This window comes from Chionomys nivalis, chromosome 25 (genome assembly GCF_950005125.1).
Source record: "Chionomys nivalis chromosome 25, mChiNiv1.1, whole genome shotgun sequence".
Classification (NCBI taxonomy): Eukaryota; Metazoa; Chordata; class Mammalia; order Rodentia; family Cricetidae; genus Chionomys; species Chionomys nivalis.
In genome coordinates this window covers 13,357,432-13,376,831 of record NC_080110.1, presented here as the reverse complement: position 1 = coordinate 13,376,831, position 19,400 = coordinate 13,357,432, and the positions used below count along the sequence as shown (strand labels likewise).

The following is a 19,400-nucleotide window of genomic DNA, read 5'->3' as shown; positions in this document are numbered from 1 at the left end:
AGGGACACCAACCTGAATCCCAAGGCCAGTGGCTTCCTGGGCTTGGACTGAAAGCAGGACAAGTCACTCAGAACAGCCGCTCTGTCCTGCTCCAGCTTTCCACCAGAGTGCCCAATGGGGAGAGAGAGAGAGATTGATTCCAGACACCTTGTCTACAGCTCCTACACTTTTCCATATTCACTCTTTATTTGTAACAATAGCTGCCTTTTCAAGTCAGAAGAGCACACAGAAACTGGAGTGAAGCTTAGGAAACTCCAAGGGGCTTGTTGACTAGTTGTCCTGCAGCAGCCAAGCTCAGAAAGGACGAAATGAGCTCACAGACCGGTGATGAGGAAGACATTTAAGTGTGGTCTCACTCCAGCCCAAAGTCCAGATTTCTGTTGGAGTTTCAGTTTGGGTGTGGAATGTAATTAAAGGTTTATTTTCTTTTCTCAGCACTCCTAACTCTCTCTCTTACTGTATAGATGTATAAGTTATAAGTAATTTATTTTTATTTACTGTTCATTGGTGTTTTACCTACATGTATATCTGTGGGAGGGAGTCAGAAGTCCTGGAACTGGAGTTACAGACAGGTGTGAGCTGCCAAGTGTGTGCTGGGATATGAACCTGGGCCCTCTGGAATAGCAAACAGTGTTCTTAACTGCTGAGCCATCTCTCTAGCTCCCTAACTTATTCTTAAGAGAGACCTAGAAATAATTCTTCATGACTGAAACTTTGAATCCCACACTTCAGAATTCATCATGTGAAAGGGAAAACAAACAGAAATATTACTGAGCTCTATGTGAATCAGTCTCTTAAAATATATGAAATATACTTTATTTTATATTTCATATAAAATACATGAAAATACTCCTTCAAGGAAGCAAATCTTTAATTATTAGTAGTTTTCTATGATTTTAAAATCACACGTAATATTTTACTAATCTTTTCCTTGAGAAATATTCAAATATGGGCAACAATATTATAGAAATATTTCAAACAGAAAACCTTATCTGCTATGGACTTGGGAAAAAAAACTTGACTCATTATCTTCATGGAACTAAAATTTTCACAATATAAATATAGTCATGTAGGAATTAATTAAAATTTTCTTTGAATTTGATCTCACTATGTATTCTGGCTGCCCTGGGACTCTATGCAGACCAGGCTGGCCTTAAACTCACAGAGCTCTACCTGTCTCTGTCTCCAGAGTGCTGGGATAAATGGTGTGTGCCACCATACCCAGCTACCATATTTCTTAATAAGCCTTATTTTTGGAAAATTACTTAATATGAAAATCTTACCCAGCAAAAAAGATGAAGTTATTCTAAACATTTTGAGGAAGAAATGTTAAAACGCTTAATCAGCAGAGGGGAGGGTGTAAGGGGAGAGAGGAGGAAGGAAGGACAAAGGGGGGAAATTGTATAGTTCAATTAAAAACAATAAATAAAATAAAAGCATTTAATCAACTGGAATGATCCAATTGCAAAACATTCTATGACTATTATTATTGTTGTTGTTGTTTAATTGTGCTGGGGATCAAAATCTGAGCACTGTGTACGGTAAGCAGGCACTCTCCTACTGATCTGTATCTTAGTGACATTATTGATCAATCCTACCACCATCATCACAATATCTTACCCATATTTATTGAGCCCATATATCACAAAATGGCTTTTAACACTTCACCTGTAGAAACTAAGTTAATATGCACAACAATCCTATAAAAGGTACTGGTGCTTGTCTCCACACACAGAGGAGTAAACTGGGGCACGCAGAGGCGTGTGGTGGTTTGAATGAGAATTTTCATACTTCAAATCTCATGCATTTCACCACTCGGTCCCCAGCTGTGGTGCTGTTGAGGGATGTCTAGTAGGCGTGGCCTCGTTGGAGGAAGTAAAGCAATGAAGGTAGGTGTTGAGACTATAAAGACTCGTGTCTTTTCCCACTGTATCCCTCTGCTTTGGCTTGTTCAGGATGTGAGCTCTGTCTCGGTTGGCTGCTCCAGCTGCCATACGCATTGCCTGCTACCACGGCCTCCCTGACATCACTCTGCATCTGTAGGTCCAAACAAACTACTACTTCTATAGTGGCCTTGGTCACAGTATTTTACCATAGCACAGAAAAGGAACTAATAAAGAATTTCAAACCAGGAGTGGGGTGTCATTGTTCACAACTTGATCATATTGTTTTTCGGAGGAACAGTAAAAGATTCTGGATTCTGTACTAGAAATGTGTTCGAATCTATAAGCAGAGCTTATTGGGCCATCCTAGTAGGAACTTTGAAGGCAGTAATCCTGGGGCCAATGCAGACTGTGGGGGCCCAGCTCTAGAAGTATCAGAGAGGAACAATATTAACAACTGGCCCAGAGATTGTCCCTGTAATATTTTATTAGAGAATGTGCCTTCTTTCTGCTATTGTCCTAAGAATTTGTCTGAGGCGAAATGAAAAAGTACTGGACTACTTTCTTTGGTGGAAGCAGCATAATATTGATGTTGATATCTGTGGTGTGACTATTATTAATGACTGTAATGCAGGTCTACAGTGAAAAATACCAAGTGGGGAAGAAAGATATACAAAATGTACAGTGTAAGGGGAAACAGAGCACCTGAAAACTACTGCTCCAGTTAATGCTGCTGGTTCTGAGAGAGAAAGAGGGAGGGACGGAGGGAGGGAGGGAGGGGAGGGGAGGGAGGGAGGGAGGGAGAGGAGGGTAGGGAGGGAGGGAGGGAGGGGAGGGGAGGGGAGGGGAGGGGAGGGGAGGGAGGTGGGGGGAGATTAGCACCAGTAAGTAGAGGCCTGATCTGCATTGAAAGGGGACCTCAGGGCAAGACCCCACCCAGTACTTCCTCATTGTGTCCCATTTCTCCTTTTTGGAATAGTAATGCATATTCTGTGACATGATACATTGGAAATATACAATTTGTTTTTTGATTTTACAAGAGGTGACGACCAAGAAATTGCATTTTGCATTATGATATGGCCCCAGGCCTATAGGTGCCAGGGAGTGGAATGTGGCCATTTGAATGTGAATTTTCCCATAGGCTCAAGTATTTGAACGGGGCCCTAGTTGGTGATGTTGTCTGGGGGATATTTAAGAGGTGTGGTCTTGTTGGAGGCAAGCTTTCAGAGTTTAAAGACTTGTGCCATTTCCAGTTGGCTCTCGTGACTGCTTTTTCATGATGTCAGCTCTCAGCTCGCTGCTCCGACAACCTTGCTGAGTCTGCTGCAGCTGTGAGCCCATGAGTTGCCTTGGTCACGGTGTCGCAGCAACAGAAAAATAACTAATACGAGGAGCAAGGAGAGGGGTCCAGATTGGAGCCAGGCTGTTGGTTCCCGCAGCCAAACTTCTGAACCACTGTGTGCAGCTCTCTGACAAAAGGGAAGTATTGTCTAATGGCTAGTTTATGCAAAAGCACTGAAAGTTTCAGATAGCGTCTATGTAATCCCCATCCCGTGTGCGTGTGTGTGTGTGTGTGTGTATGTGTGTGTGTGTGTGTTAGCATTAGAGAGAAAGAAGAAAGAAGGAAAAAGGGAAGAAGGGAGAGAAAGAGCATAAAAACAGGCTGTTATGATTTGCTGGCCTGGTCTGTCACCTGGATACCCTGACCCTTTAAGAGACAAGCCCCACCCTCTCCAAACCCCTCCCCTTTCGCGGAGGGAAGTGGATATCCCCCTCTTCCAGCCTGCCTGATATTTACATGGGTGTTGGGAATCAAACTCAGGCCCTCACACATGTATATCAAGCATTTACCATATGAGCTCTCTTCCGGGCTTCCATTAAAATGGAAGGAAACCATGAGGCAGTGCTCCTGTGATATACATGATTTTTTTTAAATTACTAAATATCTGTGTTGGGAGGCTAGAAGAATTGGAAGGGAGGGAATTCAGTTTAGACTTGATCAAAACACATTATATGCATATAGGAAATCTCAAACAATGAAAACGAATAAAAGAGAAACTACACACACTGTTACTGGTGTCTGTTAGCAGTTAGGCGAAACAAGCACGGCCTCTTTCTTCGTGGTGTTTCTCGAGGAGAACAGTCATCCATGGAGTCACTCAAAGGGTAAGAGAGCTCCCAGCATGGGGCTGCCCTCAATAGCAGGACACAGTTAGATTTCTCTCTCACGATGCTTCCACAAATGATACAGTTATAGATACTGGTATCCTGATATTTTTAACAAGACAAGCAAACAAACAAACAAACAACTACAACCAAATTCTGTCCTCCAGAAGCTCCAGGGAAGAAACAAGGTTCAAAGGAATTTGTCAGTAAGGAAAAGCAGGTTCTCTTCAGTATTGAAAACTCACCCTAGGCAGGAGATTAAGGCCTGGGAACAACTTCCTGGCACTAAAGATATGAAGGGGCTGTGCATCCCAGGTCAGCAAAAAGGGCAGGAGGAGGCTGGGAAGCAGGTGCTGGGGGAGGGGGGAAGAAGCTTCCAAGGCCTAAGAGGTCAGGCCTTTCCCCTCCCCCTTCACTTTAATTCCCACACATGCCTCTCATTTGAGAGGGCAAAAGTGGGCATGTTGTTTTGTACCTCCTCCTCCTCCTCCTCCTCCTCTTCTCTTTGGTTTTTAATTAGAGACATCAAAAATAAGTTCACATCCAAAAGACAGGTTTCTATTTGTCCGGACTTTCATGAGGAAAAGCTAGACTTGAACTGTCAAGGCTCCAACACCATCTAGCAGGACTGTGATTTTCTCTTAAATGTCAGGAGGACTTGAAGTCTACACGGACCAGGAGGACTTGAAGTCTACACGGACAATTAATAGATTTTTCGGTCTCAATTCACTTCCACCCAGGCACCTTTGGAGACTCCAGGAATTAGTCAGCGGTGACTAATGGGTTCTCTGAATAGCACTTGACAAGTCAGCCCCAAATTACTGCTGGATCCCTTAACGATGCCTGGCACACCAAAAGAATGAAGACATTTGCAGACGTCTTTTCAAGCAAAACTGGCTTACAGGTGTTTGCAAGTAGCCCAAATCAAACAGCAAGCGCTCTTTAACTTGGCATCTATATAAAGTTGTTTGTCCAAATTCGCACTCCAGGAGTCGTCCCTTGGGATTATCTGCTTGCTTTCTTCTTTAGGCGAGGATGGAGAATCAATGCCAGGCATAGCTTGATCACTGAGCTACGGTCATAGCCCTCTTTTGACCGTTTCTGATTATTCAATAGATTGTCTATAAAAACATGTTCTCTGCATTTAGAGCTCTAAGATCAAACAGCGTGGCTGTACGGGTTCCTGTCTGGTAAGCTCTCTGTACTTAGCAGGAGGAGGAGGAAGCCAGCTCAAAGTAATGAAATGCCCAGAACTGGTTCCACTCCACAGGGTAAATTCCACTTACCCTCCTCCCACTAGCCATGGAACCCTGTGAATTTCACTACCACGTGGGATGTAGCTTTCCCTCAGTGCAGGGAGAGTTTAGGCTACAGTCGGATTTAAACCTCTCATACATGAGTTGCGAATGAGCAGTCTCAGACTTTTTTTTTTTTTTTTTTTCGAGACAGGGTTTCTCCTAGCTTTTGGTTCCTGTCCTGGAACTAGCTCTTGTAGACCAGGCTGGCCTCGAACTCACAGAGATCCGCCTGTCTCTGCCTTCCGAGTGCTGGGATTAAAGGCGTGCGCCACCACTGCCCGGCTAGACTTTTTTTAAAAAATATTTATTTATTTATTTATTTATTTATTATGTATACAATATTCTGTCTGTGTGTATGTCTGCAGGCCAGAAGAGGGCGCCAGACATCATTACAGATGGTTGTGAGCCACCATGTGGTTGCCGGAAATTGAACTCAGGACCTTTGGAAGAGCAGGCAATGCTCTTAACCACTGAGTCATCTCTCCAGCTCCCAGTCTCAGACTTTTCTGTGAGGATTTGTGCTTGCATCCTGAGGGTGAAGGTCAAGGCAAGGAAGGAAACATTTATATCTCCCTAAGTGGTAGGAAGAGAAGCCAGGTCGACGGTATTAGCAGGATTCATTCCTGCAACTATCGAGAAACAAGTGAAGATGATACACCGGGAGAGAGCGTGGCATCAGACAGGGATGAATTCTTATGTCATTTACCACTTACATGCCTGATTTCTCTCCTGGGATCCTCCCCTCTAGAGCCGCCTGAAGGGGCCTCCAACACAATTCCAGTCTCTGCGCATCATTTTCCTCCTCTCGCTCTCTGCCCTCTTCTCAGGAGACAGCTTCTCTACCCAGAAACAGTACTAGAAACTCACGGCTGATTTCCAGTCCCCTTCCATGTCTCCAACTTTCCCTCCACCATCAAGTTCCCCTTCAACTGCATCTGGCACTTCGCTCTCTCATCGTCTGCAGCAACACAAGTGAACTCGAAATCTTCAACCACTCAAATGCTCTGCGGCTTCACTATGGCTGCAGACAAAGGTCTGAGTCCTGCCTGCTGACTGGAGCCCCTTCAGGACTAGCCTGTCTCCTCTTCTGCATCCCTGGGCTCCCCCTGGCCCTGGACCAATCTTGCTCTTCCTCACAAGCTGCCCTGATGCTGCTTCTAACTTTTTACCTCGTTCAGCAAAGGGGGCCAGGAAGCAGGGAGGCGATCTGCAGACTCCCCCGCACCCAGTGCCGCGGTTTCATCCACAGATGTGTAGCAGAACACTTGCTGTGGCCCCCCTCACTCTCTGCCTCCGTCTCCAGCAGATGGCTTAGATCTCCTACAGCCTCCCTCACCAACCCATCCCTTCGTCTCAGCCTCCGACTTCTGCGGCACTCATGGAACCCACGGGACAGCTGGCCACCACTCCAACCAGAAAGGGATAGCCAACAAGGCTGCTAGGCAAGCTTCAGAGCTTCCCTCTCTCTCCTCTCCCCCAAGCCCAATCCCCCAGTCTCATCCCCAGCTCTGTAGCACACTGCTGGCTATGGCCTCAACTCCCTTTCTACCCCCATTCTCAGATCCTGGTGGCACACCCGGCTTTCCTCCCTCCAGTAGAACCCCCCCCGCCCCACCCCTCTCCCCCTAGCCCACCTCCATCACTAAGTGTCAGCTCCCACCACCAGGAAATACATTCTACTCAGAACCACCAATGACCACACCTGGCAGGCTCTCAGAAGCATTCCATTCCAGGCAACCCACACCCACCACACTCTCCGAAGAACCAGAAAGAACAACAGAAACCAAGGAGTTGAACACATACCCAATAGAGAGAAGACCAGATACCAGCATCTAGAATTAAAATTATCTGAAACCCAGACACTTAGATACCAATGTAAAAACACAGCAACAGCCAGGAAAATATGTTTCCACTAATCCCAGCAACTCTACTACTAAACATGCAATATAGCTGAACTGCTGCTCCAGTAGAGAGTCTAGTAGGCTGAGGCGGGGCAAGCATGAACATCAGGCCAGTCTAGCTATATAGTAAGAGCCTGTCTCAAAACAAAACAAGATAAAACAGACAAACTCACAAAAGCAATGCAAAATTATAGAAATAAAATTACCTCTGATGGTCAAAAACATAAAATACATTAAATAGATGCTACTCACTACCTTGATAGCATTCCCCCAAATTATATGTAAATGTGCATAATGACCTTTGAACCTCACATAAAAGGGACTCCAGTATAGCCCCTGGAGGAAGAAGTGAAACACAGAGCAATTTATGGTTGATATTTATTGCTACCCCACTATATGAGGAAAATACCTCCATTGGATTCATTTTCTGGAACAGTGACTGAGGCCCAGGAAGGTTAAGTTATGTGTCCAGGATTCGTGTAATTACACTGTGTTGCTTCTCTGCTCCGACCAGCCAGTGGTACTGCATCACTGAGGGCGGGCTCCTGCTTCAACAGACAGAGGGTGCCCAGCAACAGCTGGGGTGAAAGAGCCACAGCCGCTGGCATGTCTGCTCCCTGGCTACAGGGCTACCCGAGCAGGAAACTGATGGTGCTGTACCCTTGGCATCGATGGGTATGAATGAGCAAACTACTCCTGGAGATTTTCCCCACGAACCCCTCTTGCTTTAGCCCAGGTCTTATAAGAGCCTTCTGTACAGTATTCGGACTTTGTCGTCCAAGTTAAGAAGGCCCTCATCGAGGCGTGAGGACGTTTAGGGCCTCTGGCAGCTGGCGGTGTCATTATAAATACGAACCCTGGCCTCTATTCCAGACTTGCTCAGCATGATTTAGTTCCTGCTGACCTCTTGCCCCTTGACAGTGACTGAAAAGAGAACTTTACGTCCTGACTTAGGATGCCCTCTCAGAAGATGCCCTGAGCAGTCTGGACTGAATGGCCACCTAGATAGTTCTCTTATCTCTGTTGTCCTAACTGCATAAGATGAGCCAAGATTAAAGCAGAGGTAGAAAAAGAATCTGCAAGCATGCTGGATAGCATACGCATAGTGTTGCCGAGAAGTGGAACGCATTAACTTTCACCACAGTATTTATCAAGGATACTCCTCAGGGTGGTGAGGGCTCTGTGGCTGCATGAGTCACCCAAACAGCACCAAAACAAGCGTGGTTAAACAGTCCCCCAGAACCGCAGGTACCAGCAAGAATTCCGTCACAGTCGGGCGTGTCAGTGAACACCCAGTCGGCCAGAACGAGACCCAACCAAACGGTACAAGGAACAGGTGGAGCTGCATGCGTGCCACGGTTAGCATGCATATATAATGTCCCTGCATTTGTATTAAAGGCTCACAAAAATGACCTAGTTCTGAAGAAACCCTTGGATGTTGCCATCAAAGTTCTCTGAGAGCAGCCTCTGCCTACACTTGGGCCATCCCATCCCATTTCTGGGTAATCATTCTGGGCTTCCCTGAGCCCATAGAGACATTGGTCTCATACTGCACGGGACTGTCTCGAAGGTCCACTTTCCAGATACCTACATCATCAGCTCCCTCTGCTGAGTTGGGTCTTAGGACCAATGTCACACTAGCAGATGTGACTTTTCCAATCTGTGTGTGTGAATGTTAATATAGTTGTTGTTGGTCTTGTCTGCCCTTGGCATCAGGTGCTCTACCAGCACAGGAGGAGCTTCCCTGTTTCTGTTTCTCTCAGACCCACAGAATTTAGAGCAGGGCCAGAGAAGAAAGCATGGCATAAACGACATACTTCTACTTCAAAGTCTACCCATGCTAACAGACCTCCTAGATAGACACTGTGACATCAGTAGACTCAGGCTGGGACAGTGAGATGCTAACAGACCTCCAGACACTGTGACATCAGTAGACTCAGGCTGGGACAGAGAGATGCTAACAGACGTCCAGACACTGTGACATCAGTAGACTCAGGCTGGGACAGGAAGCCCAACCCTGTTGGAGGAAGCAATGCAGAGCAGAGTCAGAGAAGAAGGCTGTAAGCCCTGACTGAAAAGCAGAAGGTGCAGACACTTAGGGCACACAGCTGTATTCTGAAGAGTCACGTGCAGCTGTGGGAAGGCAAATGAATGATGAAAAGGACACAGAGGGACAGGTTGTCATAGAGGGACAGGTTGTCACAGAGGGACAGGCTGTCACAGAGGGACAGGCTGTCACAGAGGGACAGGCTGTCACAGAGGGACAGGCTGTCACAGAGGGACAGGTTGTCACAGAGGGACAGGTTGTCATAGAAGGAAAAGCATAAGTGTCTCGGCAAAGGGTCACTCAGCGTTCAAAGCTGGGAAACAACCTGGTCAAATTTGCTTTTTACAGAAGCAGTAACAGGAGGGGTGTGTGTGTGTATGTGTTCATGTGCATGTTGTGCGTGCATGCATGTGTGTGTGTATGTGTTCATGTGCATATGTGTGCATGCGTGCATGTGTGTGTGTGTAACACAGAAGATTCTGTAGCAAGGAGATGATTTAAAGGGTGACCTTAAAAGCTGGGTGCGGTGCCTCACATTTTTAATCCCAGCACTGGGAGGCAGAAGCAGCCTGGTCTACTGAGTGAGTTCCAGGACAGTCAAGGCTACACAGGGAAACCCTGTCTTGAAAAAAGGAAAAAAAAGGATCTTACAAGCTTCTACAAGGACCAACGACACTGAACTATGGCAATAGGTTGACCACAAACTGCTTGTTCCAGTGCCGTCTCCTACAGAAGCATCTCATCTGCACAGGAACCAAGCAAAGCGGAGTTCTGCAGGGATGCTCCTCCTCCTCCTCCTCCTCCTCCTCCTCCTCCTCCTCCTCCTCCTCTCACGCTCTTTCAGAAAGCGGAGCATGCCGTTAGAAAGCACGCCCCCTTTCTATTTTAAAAAATGATTTGTTTTTATTTTATATGTGTTTGACCTGCATGTGTGTGTGTGTTCGATCCTCTAGATCTGGAGTTATAGATAGTTGTGAGCTGCCATGTAGGTGTTAGGAATTGAACCCAGGTCCTCGAACAGCAACCAGTGCTCTTAACCACTGAGCCATCTCCCCAGCTCCAGCATGCCCCTCTCTGTATCTCACAGCCTGCTGTCCTCTGCGTCAGCGTTATTTTGAACTCAGTTCTTTGTCCATGGTGTCTCTTGGCAACTACAGGCCTCAACCTAAAGAGGAGGACAGGCCATTGCTGCCCTACGGGAGATGCTGCTTCCTCACTGTCTCCCCCACAGCACAGAGAGCCGAGGAAGGCTCAGCGCTGCTACACAGGTAGTAGGAAGCCTGGCCTTCCACCATGGTCTTCTTCCCACTGAAAAGGGAGCCAGCATTTTCACAGGCCTCTGCTGGGTCTGCCCGTAACCGCCAGTGCCGAGCTGGAGAAAGCCGGTCCCATGGCCCTGCTTAATCCCAAACACCACGAACTTCTGTTTCCCATTTACAGAAGTCAAGTGTCCTCAGTGGCTGAGATCAGAACCACAGTGTGCTCTGGGCAGGCCCACGAATGTGGACCGCCCTGTCCCAGCACACTGCCTGAGTTCTAACCACGTCTGGGTAGTGATGCTCCCGAGAGAACACCAGGTCCCTTCGGCCAGGGAGCTTTGCTCCTGGTTTCCACTTCCTCGTCCCTTCCCTCGGCTCTGGACCCGGGTGTGTCTCTAGACTTTCTTTTTCCTCTCTCGACTTTTCATCACATGAATCTAGTTCAATACCTCACTCACACGCTTCCTCATTCTTTCACTTACTATTTTCCTGTAAGTCACATTTTATAATAATTTAGTTTCTTGAACTCAGTAATTTTGAAGATTTTTTTTCTCATACAGCTTTGTTTGGGCATTTTTTAAAAAACTTACCCACATATTTACACACTGGAATACCCTACCCACTCTCACCATCATCCCAATTACAAGCAAGGAAACAGAGGCTGAGAAGTGAAGTAGCCCCCCAAAGATCACACAACTGAAGAATGGCGATTCCAACCCACATGCGATCTGGGTCCAGACTGGACATTCTCAACCGCCCAGGTGTATAGAGAGAAATGACACCGAGGTGGCTGCAGCCGAAAGGTAACTGAGCGCTTCCTGAAGAAGACATGATTCACTAGAAGAGTAGGTTCATATCTTTCTATTCCTGGTAGGCTCACTGCCAGAGATCGTAATCAGCACCTCTTGAGTAATAACACGCCCCCAAGACCACAGCAGCCGCAAAGAGTGGGGACTGCTAGGTCACACAGATGTCTAGACTCAAACCCCCACTCCACTCTAACCTGCCTGGGACCACAGGGACCACAGTTCTCCAGTGAACAGGCCAAGGCCACAGCATTTCTGCGAGATGGCTCCTCTGTCCCCATACTAGAACATGGGGTACGGGTGTGACTCTACTCCTGGGCAAAGCGGCCATTTCTCCCAGGAACTTGACTTGGCCTGAGGGAACCACTGAGTCTCTCCGCTAGCTGGGGGACTCCTAGGCCTTTCCTAACAGAAATAGGGAGAGAGGAGGCTTTTCCTGGGCACCATCAACGCTGTGAGGATTTCAGCTCGGAAACATCAGTAGCCTCGGTACCAGTATGTTTGAAAGAAGCATGCAGAGGCCCAGAATCATTCTTCGTTCCGGTTGTGTCCTGCTCAGTACGGCATCACCAAACACACCAGGTAATGAGCCTCTGTAGGGGAAGGAAAACGAAGGCAGCTGACACTATTAAATGAGTCCCAGCTTCAGCTCTCTGCAATTGCCTTTCCTCATCTGTCAAATGAGAAGACCAACCATGCCTTCCTTCCCGGGCAGTAAACCCAGTCCTGCCTCACACCGCTACGCCTCAGCAGACGTCGGGAAGCTCAAGAAGGCCTCCAGGAGCGAGCCCTTCACTCTTGCATGGTTCATTTCTTGCAGCATTTCATTTTGGTACCACGCTGACAACACCGACAATGTGGGTGCCAGCTGGAGATGTAGGGTGGCCCCCTGAGCCAAAGCCGTAGTGGCCACTGTGAGCCTAGGTGGTTGCTTCCTAGCAGAGAACCACCTACAGTTCGGGTGGGTTTTCTCCGTCTAGATACTCTTCCATAGCTACTCCCTGAGGTCTGTCTCTTAGGTGACTCTAGACCTCTCAAGCCTGAATTTTCTCAGTTCAGGTTCTCTGCTCAAATGAATTTTCATCTTTACAAGTCACAGCCTTCAATGGGTGGAGTTGTGCACGTAGGGCGTCTTTCCTATCTTCCGCTGGACAGGAGTGAGTTTGCTCTTTAACAAAGTTCATCTTTCTCTCAACAGGTGCTTTGTCTACGACAAACTTGCTCACGTGCCTTTCTTCACAACGCTTCCTGCTTTTCCTGTCTTGTGGCTCTCTTTTACTGCAGATCCGGGTAATAGCAGGGGACAGAGGCCACGTCACTCCCGGAATGCTATACTGTCTTGATGTTTCTCTAACAGACATATTAGCCCATGACTCTTGAGTTCAGACCCCCCCACACACACACATCCATCCTGGTCTCTCCCACCTGAAGGGCCCAGTAAGGGCGGGGAAGCCAGGATGGTAGGGGCAGCAAACAGACAGCCCATCGCACTGCATCCACACCGAGAGCTGAGAGGCACGGATGTTGTTGCTCAGCCAGCACCCTCCTTCTTATCCAATGCCCATGGAACAGCGACACCTATAGTTCGGGTGGGTTTTCTCCACCTAGATACTCTTCCATAGCTACTCCCTGAGGTCTGTCTCTGAGGTGACTCTAGACCTCTCAAGCCGATAACAGTTATCACCACACAGCACACTGCTGACGCCATGACTAAGCGAGCTGGAGACAGGAACACGGTCCGTGGTGTTTCCTCTCAACCAGGGCCTTGACCTCAGCCTGCTCCCATTTGCAATCTCTGCTCCTTGCTTTTCTCAAATGACAACCAGGCTCTCGCCTCCTCTGACAAATCTCCTCAAGCCGTACTCTTTCCGCCCCTTCCTCCCCTAGGTCCCTGCTTGAAGAAGACTTCTTTGTAAGGCAGCTTCTGAGCACCATTGAAAACTGCACAGACTTACACACAAACACACACAAACACACACACACACGTACATATTACATATATATATACACACACATGTGTATATATATATGTATATATGAGCATCTATATATCTAAAATATTTTTAATTGCCTGACACTACTGTGTAAGCTCCATGAAAACAAGGGATTTTGGCTACTTTGCTTATAAGGGACCCAGCACACGCAGTCACAGAGTAAAGACTTGAGTGAATGACCGAGTGTGACCCCGGCCCCTTTTCTGTGGGTTGACAGTCGTAGTCGAGCAGGACGATCCCTGTCTGCCCGAGCTCCGCACTTACTTGGCGCTGCGGACCCAGTGTGTGTGCCGGCACAGGGAGTAGAGGAAGCGCCGGCGGAACACGTTCCATACTTTGATCGATTTGTCTTCAGAAGCTGTAACCAGAAGCTGGCCATCAGCCGAGAAGGCCACACTGCGAACTGGAGCCGTGTGTCCCTTAAACTCAGAGGACTTCCCTCTCCTGAAAATAAAGGTTAAGAGTGATACATTACTATTTTAATAGTTCATTTAATTTTAATATTTAATCACCACACTGAGTCGGAAACTTACAAGTAGCTTAAAGCTTACAAACCCTTACAAAAGTGCGTGAAGGCCACGTGGTGCTGCATGCTTCACTTGTCCTCCCGTGCACTGGCTGGGGTCACAGACGTCGCAGCTCGTACCTAATGGGAAGGAGGCTGGTCACTCCTGCCCGTGAAATGCATTGCTGCTTCTGACTTAATGGAAAGCGGGAAAATACTATTCGGAACCAGTCACTACGCTGCACTGTGTGCTACAGCCGACTGGAGTCTAAAGAAGTTTCAACCTTGAAGAACTTAGGTTCATTAAGCTTGGCAGCCCCAAGGCCATACCTGCCACGTGGAGTTCTGTGAGCTATGGGCCGGGAGAGGAAGGATCCTCCGTGCTAGATACACAACAGCTCTTGATGTTCTTCCTTATTCCTGAGCCTGCATCAACCGGTACCAACTACAGAGGCTCCAGCGCGTACCTACTGCCTCGCTGACCTCATGGCCTCTATCTTACACTCACAAACAGCAAAAGAGTTTTGAAATTTTGCGTACACGCCTGTTCTTAATTGGGGAAGAAGGCAACAGAGCAATGGAGAGTAGATGTGAGGCACTGGAGGTGAGGAAAATCTTTTAAAAACAGATGAAGGCTGGTAGCACTTTAGAGAAGCCCTCATGCGTGTGTGCTCTCCCTCCCCACGCAGCTCTTCTATTAACACACTAACACACAGTAAGTTAAAAATCTCTCTAAAAAAAAAAAAACAAAACAAAACCTCAGAAGAATCAGCAGACTAAGTGGTGCTGACTGCCAAGGTGAATGCTGGGAAATTCTGTGTCAGTGTTAAGTTCGCAAGGCATGATGGTCACTATAGTCCTTTTTTTACATTTGGAAAATCATTTCCTATAGTACACGGGGAGACTGCCACAATGGGATAAGACGCCAATTCAGCCAGAAACATCTGTTTTAGATTCTCAAATCTTAGATGCCCACAGGAATCCGAACACCTGTACCTCACGCTGCATTTGCTACCTTGGGATTGGGGCAGGCAGCACTGTCTCTATGGCACAAGTCGGGAGAAGTCCCATGCACTTTCTCCTCCATGCACTGCATCCCCAAACCCGGGGTGGGGGGCGGTTACCACTTCCTCCACACCCTCTGAATAGCCCTCTTCTTTCTGCCCCAGTTCTGCTTGCCTCCAGGAACTTCTATCCTTAGCTCCTTAGCACCCTTCACCTGGATTAGTGCAAAAGCCTCTTAATCGGTCGCCCTGCTCTAATCCTTTCTCCCCCCCCCCTACCCCCCCCCCCCCCCGTCACCTACAGACTGAGCTTATCACTGTTGAAAAGGGAATGACAAGCACACAAATCCCAGTGTAAATGTGCTCCTGGCTCCCTTGACATAGAGCACAACGCCCTAGTCTCCCAGGCAGGATATCCTGCCACGGGGCTGACCTTTGTACCCGGCACATTCAGAGTGCTTCAGACACACCTGTGCCTCTGCAGTCATGCTCTTAGGAAGACCCCTGCCCGTTGGCAGACATCTGACCCCACCATGCTGGCCCTGATCTGCTACTAGGATTTGAATAACTGCAGTATATCCTGACTTTTAAAATTAAACTCCTTTCTCTCCTACAGGAATGACCGTACTCATTTCTGTGAGATACCATTTAATACGTCAGGTACACAGAGAGCGTTCAGTAACCACCTACTGAATTTCACTCAGAAGAGTTAGTATTACAAAGCTTGGGAGATTCAGTCTGGCTTGCCCAGCCAGTGGCCCATGGGGGCAAATTGACTTTATCATTAATTTCTATCACCAGGCATAGGATAATGCATACAAAATAATCGACATTGGTAGTAGACATCCAGGAGAGAATATTCAAGGATGACTTCAGTCCGTTTTCAATGGGAACTCTTGTGAAAAGAATCAGGAGACAGCAAAGAAAAGACTTGCCATCCATAGTGACCAGGAAGCCACTGACAGTCAATATCATTAAAACAGTCCCTGAACTTCAGTCTACACCCTGCCCAGCAGTCTGTGCTACTGCGTGGCTATCTTTCTGGGGCCTTCTCTGGGGTAGGCTGGCCTGCCCTGGGCCCTACTACACAGGAACCCAGTAGAAGCCCGCACAGCAGAGTTCGTGTGCCGTCTGCTGGGCTGGTGCCTCGCCGCTCTCTTCTTTCAGATCCAGTCTGATTTTGTGACTTATTCTGCCCAGCACCGGTGACACTGCGCAGCTGAGGGCCAAGTACTTAAGACGTCCAGCAGTTTTTGGTGTCGCAATCCTGGAGCTCCCCTGCCACTCCGTAGGCTATTCTGCTGGGTCAGAGGGCTCAAGGAAAACCAAGGCCCCACACTTGTGACTGAGACACAAGTGTGTCTTCCAGCTCAGCCACCAGCTCACGAGGCTGTGTGGTTACCTCTGCCAACACCAAACGGGGGAAAAAAGCATCCCAGCCACCCACAACATGAAGAGAAGTGTTAGTCTTTGGATTGAGCTAGTCAGTAAGGGGGATTTTAAGCAGTAATGAGCAACTAAACATTGATATATAAATTCCCCATTGCAATGATTCACCACTGTCCTGGCTTACTGTGATTATTTAGAATAAATAATCTAAATAATAAATGGCCTACTGCTATTATTTAGAAAGAGAAACCAGTACAAAAATACAATCACTAGGTGGATATGTACAGCAATGATTTGGGGTGATTTTAGTGCACCCATCCCCTGGATGCTCTGTTTCTCACATCAGTAACAGAAAAACCAGCTGCAACCCCTGAAACAACAAACTGGTCCTCGATTTCCAGAGCTAAGGCTTTCAAAGCGTACGCTTCCTCCCGAGCCTCAAACTCGCCTCCTCCGCATGAGTTTTCCTACAGTCCCTGCACATCCTCATGTCAATCTCTTTAAGAGTTTTTACTTCTGTCAGCAAAATGTTCCGACTTTTTTGAACAGAATTTCCCCTGGGTGGTGGCAGAATGAAGTGCCTGGCGGCAGGCAACCATTCACACGTGTGCTTTCTCTCTAGGTGCCCAGGAGTGTCACAGACTGCACATCATCCCTGCCACCATAGAGCCACAGAGTCACGGGAATGCCGTCACTCCCATCCTCCGCTACAGGACAGAGGAAAAGGACAGAGCACACAGGAGCCATTCAAAAAGCACCCTGGAGAAAGGAGGGATAGATACATGGTACAAGGCTGGCTGGCTGTTGGCGGGTATGGGGAGGGGGGATACTTAAAATTTAAAACTTACAAAAATATCCTAACTCCAGAGCTTTTTAAAAAAAAGACAGGCTGTTGGCTCATGTCTGAACAGTGTCTCACAGAAGATCTGTTATCAGGGAATGAGACTTCAGCAAATGCAATGATATATATGGTTTTTCAAGACAAGGTTTATGTGTAGCCCTGGCTGTTCTGGTCCTTGCTCTGTACACCAAGCTGGCCTCGAACTCAGAGATCTACTTGCTTCTGCCTCCAAAGTGCTGGGATTAAAGGCATGTGTCACCAATGCCAGGCAATGATTTATATTTCTGCCTAAAAATTTTTTAATCAGAAAAGGACAGTCTAAGCACAGGGTGTCAACAGGGTTCCAAGGGCTCCTAAAAAACCCCATGAAAGGGTACAAGGAGGTTAATAATTAAACTTTTGATATATGCCATTGTGTTTCAGAGTTACACGGAGATTGCTGGCCATCTCCCAAAGATTCAGACATACTGTACCTATCTCCAGTTTAGAAATGGTTTTTCAGAAGGAAGACATAATTTTGAGTTGAACGAAATAGTATGAGTTTAAGACCAGGGTAGTACTTGTGTGATCCCAGTGAGTACAGGTCATTAACTAGTTGAGGTAATCCCAAGAAGCACATTAGGAGCAGCCAGACCTCAGGAGCTCCTCACAGTTCCAATCCAAAACTTATCAAGTGTTTCTTCCTCTCACCTATCAGGAACCCAGAGCCTAACAGTTCTGTCTCGTGAAGCAGAGGCTAATAAGTTTCCTTGTGGAGAAAACTGCACGCTGGTCACAACGTCCTTGTGGCCCACATATCTGTAAGCTCTAGTGTTTGGCTTCAAACTCCACAGCATAAGAAAGGTGTCCCAAGAGGCAGTGGCTGTCGAGAAAGAGAAGAACAAACAAACCAGGGTTAGGACAGGAACGGACGCGTACCTTGTCACTAACAACTGTGATTAACAAAGAAGTCAGAGGTTGTAGAGCTGACCAGGTAAGGGCAAAAGTATTTTATCGTTTTAAATGATTTTTGTTTCATTATGAATATGCAAACTTGGTAGTGGCCTGCTTCAGCAGGGGTACTAGTCCCAGGATCCAAGGGGAGCGTAGGGACTACAAGCTACCAGAAGGAAGAAGGCTGAAGAAGAGGGCATTAGACTGAGTCATTCCATCTGGGTGGCTGGAAGTTACTTCACCTCAGTGTGGGGGCAATCAATCTTTTCAGAGGGACAGGTGAGCTACTTGAGAAAAGTATGTGGAAGCGAGTTCACCCAGAAGTCAAAGCAGCAGGAGTAGCCCTAATACACTCTTTGCCTAATCCTTGGTGCTTCTCTCTGTGCGTAAACACGGGTATAAGCAGAAACGATTTTTTCCTGAACCATATGAAATGCACTGTATAAATCATGTCTTTATTGCTAAACATTCCCACAAGCTTTCCCTAGGAATATGGGTTTTTTTTTTTTTTCTCTTTCTCACACGCCCATGGTGCAGGTAAGCTTGAGAAACTAATCACCCACTTTCATCAACTGGTCCAGAAATGTTTTTAAAGCTGGGTGAGATGCCCTTAAAAGTCTGTTTCTGCTCTGTAATTTTATGACATTTGATGATTAATAAAAAGAACTGTATATTGGACATTAGCCTAAAAATCTTCAAACCTTGCCTACAAAACAAGTTCTATCATGCACACATCCTAGAACAGCTCCAACAGCAGAAATCAGGCCACTGGGAATCACCATGTCTACAGAGAATGCTTGGAGATATTGGCAACTTTGTAAACTTCAAGGACAGTGCATATCACTGACAGGCAAAAACAGGGCCCAGCTTTACAAAGTTACACAAGTCTCCCAAATTCCCCAGCTTATGCATTATCTCCACATTTAAAGTCCGGTGAGTTTCTAGGTTTTGAGCCATAATTTTATTCAATATATTTCCTTTAAAAGGGGGGGGGGAGGCTGGGGGAGGTGGCGAAAGAGTACAAAAAGTTGATGTTCTACTGCAGTTTGTCCAAACTCTAAGACATCTGCACTGGGGTCTGTTTACTGGGGATTAGGGACAAAGAGGGAAGACAACTGGTCACACATGCTATGCTGGGATCCTGGTTTGTTCTGTGTATTATGCTGCAAACAGGATATGCAAAGGCAAGTGAGACATAGTCATTCCCTCTCAGAAAGATCATGCCTCAGTGAGACATCATTAGCACCATCATACGTGGAGGGAGCATCTTAACACATCATTTACTCAGCTGGGAGGTGGTGGTGCACGCTTTCAATCCCAGCACTTGAGAGGCAGTGGCAGGTGGATCTCTGTGAGTTAGAGGCCAGCCTGGTC

General features: G+C 47.0%; 1 protein-coding gene across 1 annotated transcript in view; it reads right to left on the bottom strand.

Moving 5' to 3' along the window:
• Poc1b (POC1 centriolar protein B) overlaps positions 1-19,400 on the bottom strand; it is an 82,812-nt gene that overhangs the window by 45,080 nt on the left and 18,332 nt on the right. The window contains exons 3-4 of the mRNA XM_057757708.1: positions 17,784-17,955; positions 13,619-13,798 (exon numbers count right to left, since the gene is read on the bottom strand). Coding sequence (XP_057613691.1) covers positions 13,619-13,798; positions 17,784-17,955 — 352 coding nt within the window. The remainder of the gene's footprint in view (positions 1-13,618; positions 13,799-17,783; positions 17,956-19,400) is intronic.